This window comes from Equus przewalskii, chromosome 17 (genome assembly GCF_037783145.1).
Source record: "Equus przewalskii isolate Varuska chromosome 17, EquPr2, whole genome shotgun sequence".
Classification (NCBI taxonomy): Eukaryota; Metazoa; Chordata; class Mammalia; order Perissodactyla; family Equidae; genus Equus; species Equus przewalskii.
Window position 1 is genome coordinate 78978949 of NC_091847.1, and position 17263 is coordinate 78996211.

Below are 17263 nucleotides of genomic sequence, written 5' to 3' on the forward strand. Positions count from 1 at the left end.
CAGGTCATTTCTTCAGTGAGATAGAGGAATAGATTCAAAAAGGGGGGCAGCAAAGAGAGAAAGAGACAAAAAAAAAAAAGGAAAGAAAAGCTGGGGATGATGGAGTTAAAGCTGGTAAATAATAGATCAAAATCCCGAAACTGCCCTGGATACAGCAAAAGAATTGTAGTAGGAGCGGAGGCAGATGGAGAGACGGCAGTAGGGAGGGAGAAAGTTCGTGGAAGAGGATTTGCTAATTGAAATCATAAATTGAAAAATGTGCAGAAGAGTCAAGATGGAGAGAGGCTTCTGAGGAAAGCGGGATGCAGTCCAGACTCTGATAACAGAAATATGGATATTAGCAGTGACGTCTTCTACGTGTGAGTCTCAGAGCTGCCACTTGACTCACAGCCTCTGCTTTGGATTAAAACACAATCCAGAAAAAAACAAATATGTACCCATTTTTAGGAAATTCTGAAGAAGACAGGAGGTTCTTAGAAGTTTATAAGCGAGGTCCTCATGTGAGGAGATTCTGACTCACTGTGTTGGGAGGTTGGAGGAGAGGTGAGGGCTGTTGGGGGAGGGGGCAGTCTCCTCGAGCATATATAATTTTTAAAATGTCCCCAGGTTGGATAGATGGATGAATGGATGGATACATAGATACACAGATAGGATGAGCAAGTTAAGGATATGGATAAACACACACAGAGAAGTAAAATTTGCAGCTATTTAATAAGAAAAAAGGGATAAATGGTATTTCCATAGATTTGACAAGAATCTTTACCTTAACTGAAGAACAGGCATAACTGAATGACTTTTTTCCCAGTTATTAGCAGAGCATGAAGTCATTTTCTTATTTCCTGTGTGTTGATACCAAGAGCATGGGAGATTGCTTCTGAAGAAAATATCTATTGGGAAAAATGTCTGACTTTGTAAGAAAGTATCCAATAACAATTTAATTGCAGCTTTTTTTTCATTTCAAATGTGCAATTTTATTTTTCTAAAAGTGTCAAGGAAACACAATGTTCTCTGAAAGTGTCATAATTGCAGAAAACCCTCATGCACTCTTGGTAGGAATGCAAATTGATGCAGCCACTATGGAAACAATATGGAGGTTCCTCGAAGAATTTAAAATGACCCGGCAATCCCACTTCTGGGTATATTTCCAAGGGAGTTGAAATCAGGATGTCACAGAGATATCTGCACTCCTGTGGTCATTGCAGCATTACTCACGCTAGCCCAAATATGGAAACACCCTAAGTGTCCATCAACAGATGAATGGATAAAGGAGATGTCGGTGCGGGGGTGGGGTGGGGGGTGTTTATGCATGTATACACACACACACACATATGTACACAATGGAATATTATTCAGCCATGAGAAAAAAGAAATCCTGCCATTTGCAACAGCTTGGATGGACCTTGAGGGCATTATGCTAAGTGAGATAAGTGAGACAGAGAAAGACAAATACTGTATGATCTCACTTATATGTGGAATCTAAAACAGACAGAGTCAGAGAAACAGAGAGTAGAGTGGTGGTTACTGGGGGTTGGGGAATGGGAAAAATGGGGAGATATTGGTCAAATGGTACAAACTTCCAGTTATAAGATTAACAAGTTTGAGGACCTGATGTACAGCATGGTGATTATAGCTAATGATACTGTATCATATACCTGAATGTTGCTAAGAGAATATATCCTAAATGTTCTCACCACAAAAAAGAAATAGTAACTATGTAATGGGATGGAGATGGTAGCGAACACTATGGTGGTAATCATTTTGCAACTTATAAATGTATCAAATCAACATGCTGTACACCTTAAACCTGCACAATGTTACATGTCAATTATATCTCAATAAAGCTGCAGGAAAAAGAGTAACGTATCATAATTGCCCCTGTACTCAGTTAACCACAAATATGCCTTCACTGAGGAGTGCTGGAGTGCATTGACCTGGGCTGACTGAGGCAGCGGGGCTACAGGAGAGAGGGGATGTGGCATGAAGGAGAGTGCAGTGTAGAAGTGACCCAAGTTCCATCCCAGCCCTGCCTTGAGCTTATTGGGTGGTCTTGGTCAAGGCCCAAGGCCTCTCAGAGCCTTGGGTTCCTCATTTGTAAAATGAGAGTCTTGAACCAGGTGTCGGGTGGGGTCCCTTGCGGCACCATCACGATAGAATCCCATGTGTCTAGCCTTGATGTCAAGGCCATCTGGAGGCCTGCATAGGATGCGAGTGAGTTTCTAGTTATGTATTAATGATAACCTTTCCGTTCTATCATCTCCACTGAATTAATGGTGTGGAATTTTTATTCTTTAGTGACATGATTTTGTCCATGCTGCACAATCAACACCTGAGTGGAAAGAAGGCAGGAAGGGAGGAAAAGGAGGGGAATCCAGGAGCTGTATTATTTTTCTGCTTTCAATTTCTTATTTTACTTCTGTTTTATGCAAAATACTCTTGTATTACTTGGAATCAGGAATTACGGTTTAATGAGTTCATCTCATAAATATCTTAAATTTACCACAAAAAGAACATGATTATTGTTAAGAACTATCTTCTCCTTCATGTTTCACTAGATTTGGTAAGAAGAAAGAGGATAAGGGCGGGAAGGCTGAGCAGAAAAACCCTCCACAGCGCAAGCACGGTGGCCTGAGAGACGAGGAGCTGGACACAATGAGGGAGGAGCGCGCGAGGTGAGCGGGAGCCCTGGGGCCCGGCCGAGCTGAGCCAGGGGCTCTGTTTAATTTGGTTACTGAACCCTCCAACTGGGGAAATGTTATTTTAAGAAGCGTAGAGGTTGACTTATGTGAAAGGAAAGGTACCTGATATAAAAGGAACCTTCCTTTCTGGAGAATTTTTATTATATTTTGAGAAGAAATTTAACTTCATGTTTTTGTTTTAGCAGTCCTTATAATTCCAAAATATGCTACTCCTGGTTTTGACAATGTCGCTGCATATTTCCTTATGGTTTAAACAATGAGTCTTTTTTTTTTAAGTAAAAGGGTCATTTTGATATTGATGTTTAAAATGATCAAATTTCCATAGTCTGTTCCTAATTTTTGTCAAGCTGTTGTGTGCCTTCTTAATTTTATTCTGCTAAGTCCATTTGGGTACTGTAATGTGAGAAGCACATGTCCTTCATTTTTAAAAAGCCAGTGTCTTTTATTAGGCTATCAGCACGTTGCGGAGCACGTCGCCCGTCTGTTAAAGGGCCGGTTTCACTTACTGAAATGATGATGGTTTGCAAGGGCTGGATTCTCCTGTTTGAGGAGCTTAATGTTCCGTTTGGACAAGAGGTGCTTCACATCTCTTTGATGTTAACTCTGGCACTTATCCCAAGTAGATGTGTAAATGTCTGATTTTGAAACATGTAATTGAATATTCATATTTCTGCTGGAAATCCTTCGCCTTCACGACTACTTGAAGCTTGGGGAAAGACTGAGATTATGGCAAAGCCTGCACATAGTTTTAAGGATTCCATTCTGACTTCATTATGTATGATGTCAGATTGTCCAGTTTCCCTTGCTTATTAGGAACAATAGTTCTTGTAGCTTTCACAGAGTCAGTTTTCGCCCGTGTTTTAATACTTTGGTATGTGTGCTAAGAAAATCATGCTTATTCTTGGTGATTTCTAGGACAGAGCAGGCTGCGCATCTACCGTTAACCTTTGACCCCTATTTTGTGATCTATTCCGGTTGAGAAGGCTGACTTTATCAATAGTGAGGGAAAAAGCCTATTTAGTCCGTTCTCATTTCTGAGAGGTTGACAAGCTCGGTCCCAGGGTTGGTGGAGCTGTTCCAAGGAAATCGGGTGCTCTCCACTGTTGCTGCCTGTGCACCTGATGGAGCTGCCCCAAGGCGGGAATGGTGAATCCTCCGTCATAGCCCAAGATTCAGGAATCCCATAACATAAGATGGAACTCGGGCTACGATCTTAGTGCACGTATTGACAAAGACCTCACGTGGCGCGTCCACACCATCAATCCTTGCTGCTCCCCTGACTTCTCTTACTGAGGCTCCACATCCTTGCCTTATCTTCAGGAAACAGAGCTGTTTGCAAGAACGCAGACTTCACATTTTTTGTAGCTCAATACTTGCCTAGGATTGGGGGAAGGGGGGCATCTTAGTAGCTAGGGAATGGTGTGCCAGCTAGAATTGATAACTCATAAAATAAGGTGGGTTGTCTTTGAGCAGGAGTTCATTTCCTTTCTGGTTTTGCCTTTAGGAAGCAGGTGCCTGAGGGAGTTTTGTCCTTAAAAGCAGGGCTGTAAATTCGCCTCCGCTGGCTGTGTAGGCTTCAGGTCCAATTTTCTTAAAATACGTCTGGTCAAAATATTGAAAGAACTGTACTGTTAGCCTCCATTTAGGTCACTTCTCACACATGAACACGTAAAACACATCTAATACGGGTTTCCTAGAGACAACATTTTCTCAGTCGTGTGCGAGGGGAAGAAGCGGGAGTCGTCGATTTTATGGTTGGGTGCTGTAGGATTAATGACCAAGGGCATTTCAACAGCTCAGGGGCTGAGGGCCAGGGAAGATGAAGGTGGAGGCTGAACATTTGGCATTTCTCCCAACCCCAGGGTCCCGTTTCTTGGCTCTCCATCATCCATGGGAAACCAATTCACAACTCTTAAAGAACTCAGCGAGTATATCACTCTTCATGGCACGGCCATGGAAAAAAATAGAATAAAATAAGAAATAGCACGTAAAAGTTCACAAAGTTGTCCTTTTTTTGTAATACATTTGGAATTTGTTACCTTAAGATGATTCAGGCCTTCCTATTGCTTACTCGTTTCATCCTAGCTGTCATAGATATGCTAGGTTGTCATTAACGTATCCGTTTTTCAAAGATTGGAAAGCACTTCAATAAAATGTATACTGTAGAGGGCTGAAGCCAGCTTGTACCAGCTGGTGAGAGACAAATATGAAGCTTTGAAGAATTTCGTGAGCTGATCGTTAAACTACTGGTAGTTTGAAATTGATCATGGTGGGATTATTTACGCCTCAGAAACTGGCAAATGTGATAAGTTGGATTTGTTTCTTTCAAAGAGCCAGTTTATCAACACACCCCTGTGAGTCCATACCAGCTCTATTTAGTGCATAACCAGGAAGAAATGATCAAAAATAAAGGCCAAAAAAAAAAAAATACTCATCCAAATCCACACAGTGAAAGTGTGGTCCATGGACCACCTGCATCAGAATGAATCACTTGGGAGTGTGTTAAAAATGAAGACTCCTGAGTCCCACGCCAGATTTGCAGAATCAGAATTTGGGGGTTGGAGCCCAGGAATCCATGTTTCATAGGTAAGCCCACCGGGCTTTTTCAGCAATTCTAAACTCTGAGAACCACAGCCTTGGAAGAACAGGATTTGGCTGGAACATTAGAGTCAACTATTCTTATTCTATGAAAAATGATAGATTTTTTTCCCCAAGCAGATTGAATAACCTAGTCTAAAAATATTGTCATCTTTCTCATGCACCCTCTCTGAAGTGTCCTACCTTACTGGCACAATGTTTTGCAAATAGAAGAGAAATCTCTGCTACTGCTCACTCACCTGAGGGAAAATGGATCCTTTTCCCCCACACTCTCCCCATCTCATGCACATAGAACTTACAAAAACAGTAAGTTCATTAAGAAAATTTTGGAAACATAAGAAAGTATGAAGAAGACTGTTAAAATCATGCATAGTTCCAACATAATTCCATAACACCATTAATACCTTTATGATCCTTTTACTATGTATATATTTCCTTCGAAAACTTGATATTCATACTGTATATACAATAGCTTACTTTTTTCACAGCATTGTGTTGTGAGCATTTCCCCATGTCATTAATGTTTTGAAAATACATCATTTTGAGGACTGCCTAATTTTGTATGAGATCAATATGCCATAACATTTATTTCCTGTTGTCAAACGTATAGTCTATTTCCGTTGTTCATTGTTCCCAGTAATACCTGGATGAGCATCCAGGTACAAAAGTCCTTACACATTACCTTTTAAATCATATAATTCCTGTTTGAAGGTTCAATTTCCTTGTAGCTGTTTTACCCAAAGGTTAATGTAACCTCAGCTCTAAATTTTAGGATTAGATCATCCCTCTCCATTCCTCCCATTATTTTTCTTCTGCTTTCCATATCTCGTCTTAATTTATCCACATATCTAATTTCTTATATGGAACTGTTTTGGTGCCCTATTAATAGCTTATTAATAACTATAGTGATGAAAAGGTCGAAATGGCCATCACAGGTAGGTTGAGTTACAAGAGTAGATTGGAGGAACGTGGAGTCTAGAACAGTGGTTCTTAGCTGGGGAAGGGCAATCTTGCCCCCAAAAGAACATTTGACTATATCTGGAGACATTTATTGATTGTCGCAATTTCCAGGGTAGGTGGGGAAGGAGATGCCACTACCATGTGCTGGGGAGAGGCCAGGAATGGTGCCATACATCCTCCAGTGCACAAGACAGTCCCTGTCCCCAACAGTGAGTTATTCGACTCAAACTGTCAAGAGTGTGGAGGTTGAAAACCCTTGTTCTAACCCCTGGATGTCACGAAGAGTAAGAGTGCTCTCCTTGACATTAGAATTGCATTGTCTCGAGACACCCTGTAGATAACACAGAGAAATATACTCCAGATGACATAACCCCAGAAGGATTATTAGCTCTTTGAGAAACTGTACGCAAAGATTGCTAATGAATATTCCATGCATATAAGCTTGCAAGAAAAAAGTTTTTCTCAAAAATTTATTTTTATCGCTTGCCTACTGAGCATTGGCATCAATGTTGGTGCCTGTTGATCAGATTGTAAGTGCCAAGAAGCTGCAGGGGTTGATAATGTGTCCAATGCCAGAATCATCTGGAAAAATGGGCTGAATCAAACTTAAATGAACTTAATAGGAATAAATGTAAACTCTTGCTTTTAAATCCAAAAACGAACCATACAAACACAGGATGTGGAAGGTTTGACTTAATACCAAATGTATGAGAAATTTGCCTGATGGTTTTAGTTGAGGGTAAGTTTCGCATGAGTCAACATGAGGATGTACCTGCCAAATACTTAATCCAGTCCTAGGCTACGTTACTGGGAGTTCGTGTACAAAACAAAGGAAGCAACAATAATTCCTATTTCACACTGCTCAGATCACACCTGGACTATCCCGCTCCTCTCCCTCATACGGAGAATGGCAGCACTAAATCCGTGACATTGAAAAATGTGGAAGGACTTGGGCATGCATAGCCTGCAGAGTTAAAACTCAGTTGATTTTACTTGATTGAAGAACTTTCACGTAGAGGAGGAGGTAGATGTATTGTATAGCATCCACTCTCTTCTCTCTCTCTCTCTCTGTTTATTCATCCATTCATTTATTTTCTTGAGGATATTAGTGGGGAATTTTTTATTGAGGGTATGATAGTTTACAACCTTGTGAGATTTCAGTTGTACACTCTTATTTGCCGGTCATATTGTAGGTGCACCACTTTACCCTTTGTGTCCACCCCCAACCCCCCTTTCCTCTGGTAACCACTAATCTGTTCTCTTTGTCCACATGTTTGTTTATCTTCCACATATGAGTGGAGTCATACAGAGATTGTCTTTCTCTATCTGGCTTATTTTGCTTAACATAATACCCTCAAGGTCCATCCGTGTTGTTGTGAATGGGACTATTTTATCCTTTTTTATTGCTGAGTAGTATTCCATCGTATATATATACCATATCTTCTTTATCCAGTCGTCAGTCAATTAGCACTTAGGTTGCTTCCACATCTTGGCTATTGAATAAGGCTGCAATGAACATAGGGGCGCACAGGTTTCTTTGAATTGCTGATTTCAAGTTCTTTGGATAGATATGGGGAATTATTTTGAGAGATGCAGCCTTCAGCTTAATAGAAGGGAAAACACAACAATTAGAGTGCCTCATGAGACAGTGAGTTCGTTGACAATGGAAATGTCTAATGAGAGACTGAAGATTACATTGAGAAAGGATTAGTGATCAGGAAAGTATTGAACTAGATCAGAGGTTCATAAACTTCAGTCACTGGTTTAGTACCTTCACTGTCTTATTTATAGTTATGTATATTCAAATAAAAATACTACATAAATGAAAAACTGCATAAGTTAAAGTACGTTAAGCTACGTACTATCTAAGGTCATCAGTGTATTATTGATGCTGCGTTTGTCCTAAGCTGGTCCCTACAGTCTTCCTCAGATCTTAGGGTCAGAGAAATATATAAACATCCGAGTCCAGAAGCATTTGCTTTGAATTTCCGAGACACGCCTTTCTGTGGACTTGCTGCGGCGTTCGCTCTCAGCAGTGTGCGCGCTATTCTTATCTGAGTGTATAAGCCCAAGTTTCTTGCTCAGAATTGTGTTCTAGGACTTCCTTAGTCTCATGTTTGATCTCCTGAGCTGATCACGTGTCCTCTCCTGGCACGAGTCAAACAGTCCATTGCACCAAAGCCCTATTTTAAATAAACTCATCATTTTGTTCATGCTTCAGTGAGATTGGCCGTAATAAAACATTAGTTCCAGTGACTATATCCATGGCTAGGATGAACCCAGTGTTATATTCAAAGATGATTTCTCCTAGAATTTTTTACCGAGCTAAATTAAATTAGCATTTCCAAACATTCGGACTATATAAATTAGTATGGTAAGCTGAAAGCAAGAGATTGTCTTAACAAGTCAGTAAACATTTTTTGTTGTTTAATTCTAAGACTTTAAGGTAAATTCATAACCTTCTGCCAAGTGTTAACCAGGTTCTTGAACCTATAAAGTACCTAACTACATGCATGTCGCACTTGTATTAATACCTACTCGAAAGTCAGGTGGAGATTGGTTAAAGGAAAATATGTTCCCTTCATTTATTTAGGATTATTGTAGTGGGGGAAAAAAAATCTCCGTTGACACCAAAGGCTGTCTTTCATTAAAGTCCCGTATTACTGACCGTGAAATAAAATTTCACTAAATGAAACTTCTTACTAAAGCTAGGGGGAAGAGTTTAATAACATAAGAGTTTGCACTCTAAGATCTTCAGTTACTCTTATACGATGTCAGAGTTTATTTTGCAAGGGAGCTCATTTACTGTGTTAGTGAAACGTTGTTTTTGTAGACCTTAGTAGAATCTTAGTAGATCAATGGGGAGATGAGGGGGAAAGAGCGAGCTCTCCAGCTCCAGCATTGAGAAGTCTGAGCACATATGGCTCTTGTTTTCAACAACTGGCCTGAACGGAATGCGTAAGTGAGAGCGAGGCGAAGATTTAGGAAAGTTCATCGGTTTCAGTGTCTGAATTCAAAGTTCTTAGTTTCCTTTCCTTCAGGAAGCCTTCCAAGAACTGCCCTGGCTCCTCCCTGGCCTTATCAGCTGAGCTGCTTGTGGCCTGTTCCCTTAGTTTAAATCAATACATGTGTTTTTGATATTTGGCAAACCAAGATTTAATTATGCAGCTGCAAGTTCCCCACATAAACGAAATGCGTCTTAGAGAAATAAAAACGTTCAGAAACCATTTATACAGTTTGAGAATACAAGAGGGTGAAAAGCTATTCCCAGCCTCTCAGCATTTTATTTAATTATGGGAGATTTTTATGTTACTGGAAATTGAAATGAAAACCAGAATAAGGCTAGAGTTTATCCAACATTTGTTCATACTGAAAATTGAAGATGCTTATTATATTCTAAGAAAGAAAAGGACAGTATATTCTGAATAAATATTTTGGCTGTAACCTATGTAAGTATTGCTCTCCTACATACATAAAGCTGCAAATGAATTGATAGAGTTTTCTCATTATTGTATCCTAAAAAGAGTGCATATTTTATTAAAGAAACCAGAAAGTTGATTTCTTTAATTTGCCAAGAGACTCTCTATAATTAATTATTTACTGAACTTAAACTTTGGCACTATTTAAACTGTTGAAAACACCCTTGTTTTGGCATGATTACATACAAATGATTAATTCAGCATGATTTCACTCCTCACTGAATATCCTTGTCTTTTGCAGTAGAATTTGCTAGATCCTGTGGTGTGGGCAAAATAAAATGTTGGAATGATTCCCGGTTTTAATAGTCCCAATTTATTATTACCACTGAATCCAGATCAGATCATGGACTGGATTAGATCCCAGTTTTTCAAAATACCCCAATTTATGGCTCCCTTAGAATCCTGATAAGAATGTGTATTTGGATAAGGCTTTGGTTGGCTAAAAGAGATCCAGTTAATTACTTTTAGATTCTTATTAGATCATCACTTCATGGAAGTTATGAAAAATATTACTAGATAGTGTTTCTCAGGACAAGATGGTGTTCTCATTTTATGCTGCCAGAAAGAAGCTATCAGATTTCTGTTTTTCATAGTACTAACCATCTCAGTGAATGAGAAAAGATTTGCCATATCCCAGTAATTACTATCGATGTTGTGTTAGGGTCGGGATAGCCTCCTTTGCTAGAAGAAGAATTAAAAACAGAGAGGGAGAGCACAAACACAGGGCAGTGGCTCAAACACCCCGCCGCCTTCAGGGGCCATCTTTCAAGGTTTGCGTCTTATTTAGGGGATGAGAGAGTGAGACACAGGGCTGCAGGTGGCTTTACCGTCTGTACCTTTATGTGATCTTCATAACACCTATCTTCTCAGAAGTGCTTGTGGTCACCAATCAAATTTGGCACATTACCGTATTCCTATAGACAAGAGATGAGAACACCTACATCCTAATGCCATGCCAGCATTTTTTATGAGCCAAAATCCCTTTATGGAGCTCGAATCAATGTTAGAAGTGCTGTATTAGCAACTGCTTGTCAGCTGAGCTGGATTAATACATAAAATGAATCACTTGACTGGCATGCTTTCCAATAGTCATTTAGACAAACTTCTAAGATTAAAGTACACCAGCTCTTTAAAAAGTGTTTGTAAGGATACTCTTATATTCAAATACCCTGGAGTGACGTATTATATTACTGTATTCAATTGAAGTGCTGTTGAAATACATTCTGAAAAGGAATTATACTAAACTACCCTGAGCGATTCCACAGAAATGTTTAGAATATCTGATCTGATAAAAATTTGGAAAGAAGTTCTAAATTCTGTTGATTTAGATATTTGGTTTTAAGATACAGTATGCATAAAAATATATTAGCATAATAAACAAGCTTTGATAATTCTCTGGATTGTAAGCCCACCAGAGATACAGCTGTGTTTGGTTCAGTGGCGGTTACATTGTAACAGTGGCAGAATTTGAGAAGAGCGTTTCCTGTGAAAGCTTTGGGCAATTATAACCAGGTAGAAGGCCATTTGGTGATCAGAATTTAGGAATGACAGTCCTATACCCCCTTTATCCATTGTTCTCGTGCCTTTGGATAAGCCACTTTTGAGGATGTATTCTTAAAGTCTCTCTTTTTATTACCATGAAATGAAATGGTAACAATAATCCTTTAAGGCCTCAGGTTTATACATTGTGTTTGGATAGAATGCTCTTTAAATGCTAAGTTCCTTTGGAGAAAAAAATTGGAATAAATAAAAGTTAAGGGAATCCAGAATATTTACTGTGGACTAGTTTGGGGCTGGGCAATGCACAAGTAAACTTAATTTGCTAGAAGTGCTCTGAAAAACATTGACAAATCAAACTTCCATAAGTCAAATAGTATTTTCTACAATTTCTAAAGCGTCTCATCTTCCTTTCTTATTTGGACGTATGCTATGTTGTGTCGTGTTTTGGAAAGCTTCCACGACGACACATCCACTCTGGAGGCCAAGATTATTTTTCACATAGGTTGGCAAACTCTGCAAGTTGAAAGGATATTCAACCTATTGTCTCCAGAACCTGCATTTTTCCCTCCTCATGTCCTTTATGTAGAAATCTAATGTAGGCCTGTGATTTGCAAACGTCAAACTTTGAGTGTGTTTTTTCCAAATTTCCTGGGCAGTTTTTTATACCAGTGTTTTCAACTGGGAATGATATTCTCCCAGGGGGCATTGGACAAGCTCTGAAGATAGTTTTAGTTGTCACGCTAGGAGGGAGATGCTGCTGAAATCTAGTAGGTATAGAACAGGGTATTTCTCACCCTCCTGCAACACTTAGGATAGCCCCCTACAAGGATGAATTACCAGGCCCCGAATATCAGTTGTGCCAAGGCTGAGAAACCCTGTTTTAAATGAATAGATAGTTAGATAAGATAGATATAGACAGAAATATTCTATCAATATTCAGTGCATCTGCAGTTGAGGCTGAGGATGTGTATTTTAAAGCTATTTCCCAGGTGACTGTTGTTTACAGCTATGTTTGGGACCCAGTGGCCTAGGTGGTGGTCCAGGGGAGGCGTGTGGCCAAGTGGAAAGGTTACAAGACCCCAGAGTGGGTTGGACCTGGCTGAAGACCTGACTCTGCCTGAGCACGCTGTCAAGGTGCTTAACTGCCTGGAGCCTCTGCGTCCTCATCTGTGAGATGAGAATCTGCCTCCCAGACTGCTGTGAAAAGTACATTTATGAAGCACCTGGTTCACTCCAGGTGCTCAGGGTTATTTGCTGACCAGCCCTGGGGACTGAAGACCCCAGATAATCCATCCTATAGCCTTTGGAGCCCAGAATGCTCTGAGACACACCATCTGTGAAAGTTGCTGAGTTGGATACTATCGTGATGAAGGCCAACTTGAATGCAGACTCTGCCCAGCTGGGAGTCCTGCCAGATACTTCCATTCAAGAAGCTTCTCCTCATTTCTTATTGATACCCCGTTGGAAGTTGCTCCTCAAGCATCGTGGGCTTGGCATGAGATGGCAGTGCAGTAGCGGAGGAGTGCTGGCTGCAACCGGTGCTTGGCAGCCATGGAAACAAATTCAGGGAGGAGGGAATGGCATGGGTTACTGCCGCTTCTCCAAGTCCACGGGGGGCATAACTGCAGGAAACACTTGTAACCATGGCCATTAAATTCACAGAATCCTCACATTTGCATTTCTGTTATATGTGTTACATTAGCGGGGCTCACTCTGGTCTTCTAATAGTTCAAATCCAGTCTTTGGTAGAAATGGAATGCACGTGACCTCTTCTTCCCTTTGGCTCTCTCCCACCTGCCTGTCTTTTGCCCTGTAGTTTAATTACCTAACGACTTTACAGGGCATCTGAGTTGACTTCAGATCTATCTCCAGAAGAACCTGACCCCTTTCCCAGGCTCAAACTCCTGCCTCCTTCTGCTCTGTGTCCTTTGTTTGATTTCAGTATTGAGAGTTAAAGAGGTTGATGAGGTTTCGGCTATGGCACAAGTCTGCTTTTCCAAGAGGTCGCTTTGAAGGGTCTTAAAACACACACACACACACACAACAGTAATAACAATTGGCCATTGAGATGGAAGCTGTAAGTATTCCTGTTCTTGGAGGAATATATGTAAATAGTAATTTATGAAATCATAGTTTCTTGAAGCAGAGACTGTTAAGTGTGACAGGTTGGAGAAGAGTGGATCAGTAACAATAGCTTTGATCAAAGTCATTCCTCTCTCCAAATCTTTCAGTGGCTGTCTACTGCCTGCTGCATACCGTCCAAACTCCTTGGCTGAGTGTATGAGACTGTAGCCCAGCCTTTCAATCATAACTTCCATCCCTGGCCAAGAGGACACGTATCCCCAGCCTGTCTGGAATTTTCACTTTTCCTGAGGTCACCATAGCCCCTGCCAATCTCTCTGCCATTCTGAATAACATCTCCCTTCCTGGCATGCCCTCCTTCTGCCTCAGTTGGTCCAAATCACTGGAAATTCAGTGAAATGTCACTTCCTCTCTTATACCTTCTCATACTGCCTAAGTTGGAGAAAATTCTTCCACTAAATAATGTGGGTCAAGTCACTTAATTTTCCTAAGCTTCAGTTTCTTTAACTGCAGTATGGGTATATAACTATCCTAGGATGGTTGCGGTATATAGCCATTGTAGCATCCTAATATCATTGTAAGGATCAAGTGGGACACTGAGGTGAAGCCTTCAGAATGGTGCCAGGCAGAGAGATGTTCAGTCAGCGATGATCTCACCATTTTCCTTAGAGACAGTCTTTATTTGAAAGAGAATGAGCGTCAGCATCAAATAGCATTGGACTCGAAGCCTGACTCTTCTCTGCTCTAGCTGTGTGATCGTGCATATTTTGCTGAAATCTTCTCAGCCTCAGCTTCCTCATTTGGAAAATAAAAAATGAAAAAAAAGAAATAATATCTAGCCTTCAGAGTTCCTGTGAAATTTACATAAGATGGACTCCTTAAAGCACCTAGAGCAGTGCTTGGTGCACAGTACACACACGTTGTTATTATTATTGTTGTGATGTTGCTGCATTGAATTGTAGATGTTTGTCATTACACACATGGCTCTCCCTTACTAGCCTGTAATTTTCTTGAGGTGAGGACCACATCATAATCATTTTTCTCTTTCTCTTAGCGTCTAATACATTATGTTTCACAGAGTGGGCACTCAGTAAGCAGTTGTTGAATAATGGATGAATGAATGAATGAACAGATATAAAACTGCACTGATTTTAATTTTATTTTTGAAGTGAATAATTGCTAGAATGGAACTAAGAGGCAGAATAGGCTAAATCCATGGTTGACAAAGCTATATAATTCAGAGAAATAAGACTTTCCCCTGGGCTATGAAATGGTATCAAGAAGCAAGAGGTCATTTGTAACTGGGAAAAGAATAGTTGCAATGGATGGTTGACGCACAGAGGCCAGCCCAACAGAACCATCGACACCTGTTTCTCTATCACTGAACCAGATCCTGGGAGACAAGACTTTACAGTGAATGAAGTGCATCCATTTCACAAACAAATGGAAATGCCATGAGCCTAGACAGGTTTGTTTTTAGGACGGGAGGCGGGGGGGGGGGGGGGGGCGGTGCGGTGGGGGACGGCTTTTGCTCACATCCTTTTCCATTGGCTTAAATTTAACCAGTTGAAATTATTTTTAAGTACCATTCACTTCAACCTTTTAAAATGGAAGATTTGCCTCTTTAGGGAAAACTGAATTTGACTATAGATGAGGCACACTGTCCTTGGCTTATTCTCCATCAGAGGAGGATCTTTTTTGTGCTGAATGTTGAGCCGTTTCAATCAGAATTCACAGTGAGATTGCATTTCAGGGGGCAAGCATGAGAACATGTAATGGAAGTAGGGCATCGTGAAAAGTGGCAACAGCCATTTGTAATATCCCAGATGCCACGGAGCTGCTCTCAGGGAGGCAATGTTACTAGAGTCCTGGTCCACAACAAGAAATCCACATCACCATTAAATTAGAGTCTTTACCTTATGAGATAATTTCTTATTATTCACTCTCCTGCAATTTCATGTCTTTCCTTCTTGTCTAGAGCCTAATTTTCTTGAGGCATAGATTGTAACTTCTGCTTGCTTCAATTCCTTACATCTCAGTAGATAAAAGATATTTAGTAAAGTCCTGGTTGACTTAAAAGTGTAAAATAATGTCAGATTTAAAATGTTACCTATGTAATTTTAAAAATTGATGAACTCCTAATAAACAATGGGAAAATAATTAGGAACTATATATTAAAATGTATTGCCTAAAATTCTTGTTTGTTAAAGTATAGCATTCTGCTTAAAAATTACCCTGATTATAATAATAAGCACCAGTTTTAAAAAATAAAAAACAAATGAGTAGATAAGGAGTTGCTTAGACAAATCATTTTTTAAAATAATAGTGAACTCTATTATTGACAGTATCAACAGCTAATTAAAAATTCTATTAGTGAAGATGTAAAAGATGGCACATTTCCAATTCAGATTGACACCGAGGACATAGACATAATTGATATTTGTTCAATAATCCTAAAATGTTTCACAGTGTCTAATAGAAGCTGTGAAAGCTAGAGAAAGTTTCAAGTGCTAAAAAATATGTATTCCAGGCACTTAAAGATATTTTCAGATCAAATAATGTGTCTTTGCAAAAGAGTATAACGTTTTAGCTGAATGAGCATCAAAGGATATTTTAGAGGTTGACTTTGTTTAAAAATCACTAAGTCAAGAAAATGCATAGAGTAATTCATGTGTTTTTAAACTGGTTACAGTGGATGAATAAGAAAGTCAAAAGAGGATAATTTACTAGTTGGACTTTTAAATTTCAGAGCTGCATTTTGTAACAGTCACATAAATGAATGCATATTGAAAAAAATTCTGCAATGACCATTAAATATTCCACTTTGGAAAAAACAAGATCATAGCTTTAACAAAATGCTTTAGTCTTATAGTTGGCTGCTTTTGATATTATTAAACCCAAATTGAATATGTTCCTGTATTTTTTTACACAGCAGGTTAAAAACTTGGTGTAGTAATTTTTCTAGTTTTTAACAATCGGTTCTATCCCTAATAATTGTAGACTTACCTTGCCAATTTCAAAAGATGGACAAGTAAGGCCTGAGAGAGAAAGGTATTAAGTGAAACCAGAACATTTTACAGAATGTTAAGAAATGGGCAGTCAGTTCTTGAGGAAGCATAATTCTTCTTTTCGCCAGCAAACAAAAATTCAATGCCAAGAAAACTGACATTATGCTAAGATATTCCATGCCTCAAATATGTATATGACTTTAGATAAAAATGAATGCCTAATTTCAGTGACCAATTCATATCACCAAATGAAAAATATTCAGAGGAAATAAATATCCTCTACTGGAGCTAGTCATGCAACCCTCATTGATCAATCTGAAATAACCTCCTGCAGATATCAGTTACCGCGGTTCACACTAGTAGATCACATAAGCTTGGCTCCACTGAAGTTCAAAAGAATAAAAAAAAATTGTGACATAATAAACCAATATGGTGTGTGAACCAAGATGGAAATTTAAGTTATCAAAGATATGCTTGGAGATTTAGCTTTTAAGCAGGAGAGAGCAACACATTTGACTAAAAGCATGCCAATTAAGAAGGGAAAATTGAGGAAGATCTCCAACTATCACATATTAAAAATAAAATGTGTAGTATGTTTTTGCAACTTTTCTGGAGCATTTGAAAACATATGAAACTATATAGACATGTTTATGATTCTATTTACACATTCGTTTTTACATTGCCTTATAATCAGATGACATGAAAGGAAGTTTTTCATCTAAAGGAATATGAGAAGCAGTTTCAGGCATAGACTAGCTGAGGAGTTCTTTAGTTTTATTTTATTACTTTGTGGCATCTGAGGACATCTTTCCTGTATTAAGAGAGCTTAGCTGACTGAAAGCCGTGCTGTTCGTGGGACTGCCTGTGATGCTATGACCCTGCATGTGTCTGTGTGTGCGTCTTTGTCTGAGGTTGATAATTGCACAGATGGTCTGCGTAT

The 17263-nt window shown here is 39.4% G+C and overlaps 1 protein-coding gene across 13 annotated transcripts in view; it reads left to right on the plus strand.

Annotated features, from left to right (window-relative positions):
• PARD3B (par-3 family cell polarity regulator beta) overlaps positions 1-17263 on the plus strand; it is a 930268-nt gene that overhangs the window by 740549 nt on the left and 172456 nt on the right. For all 13 annotated transcript variants that reach the window (XM_070581758.1, XM_070581756.1, XM_070581765.1 and 10 more), the window contains one exon: positions 2553-2669. In XM_070581758.1, coding sequence (XP_070437859.1) covers positions 2553-2669 — 117 coding nt within the window. The remainder of the gene's footprint in view (positions 1-2552; positions 2670-17263) is intronic.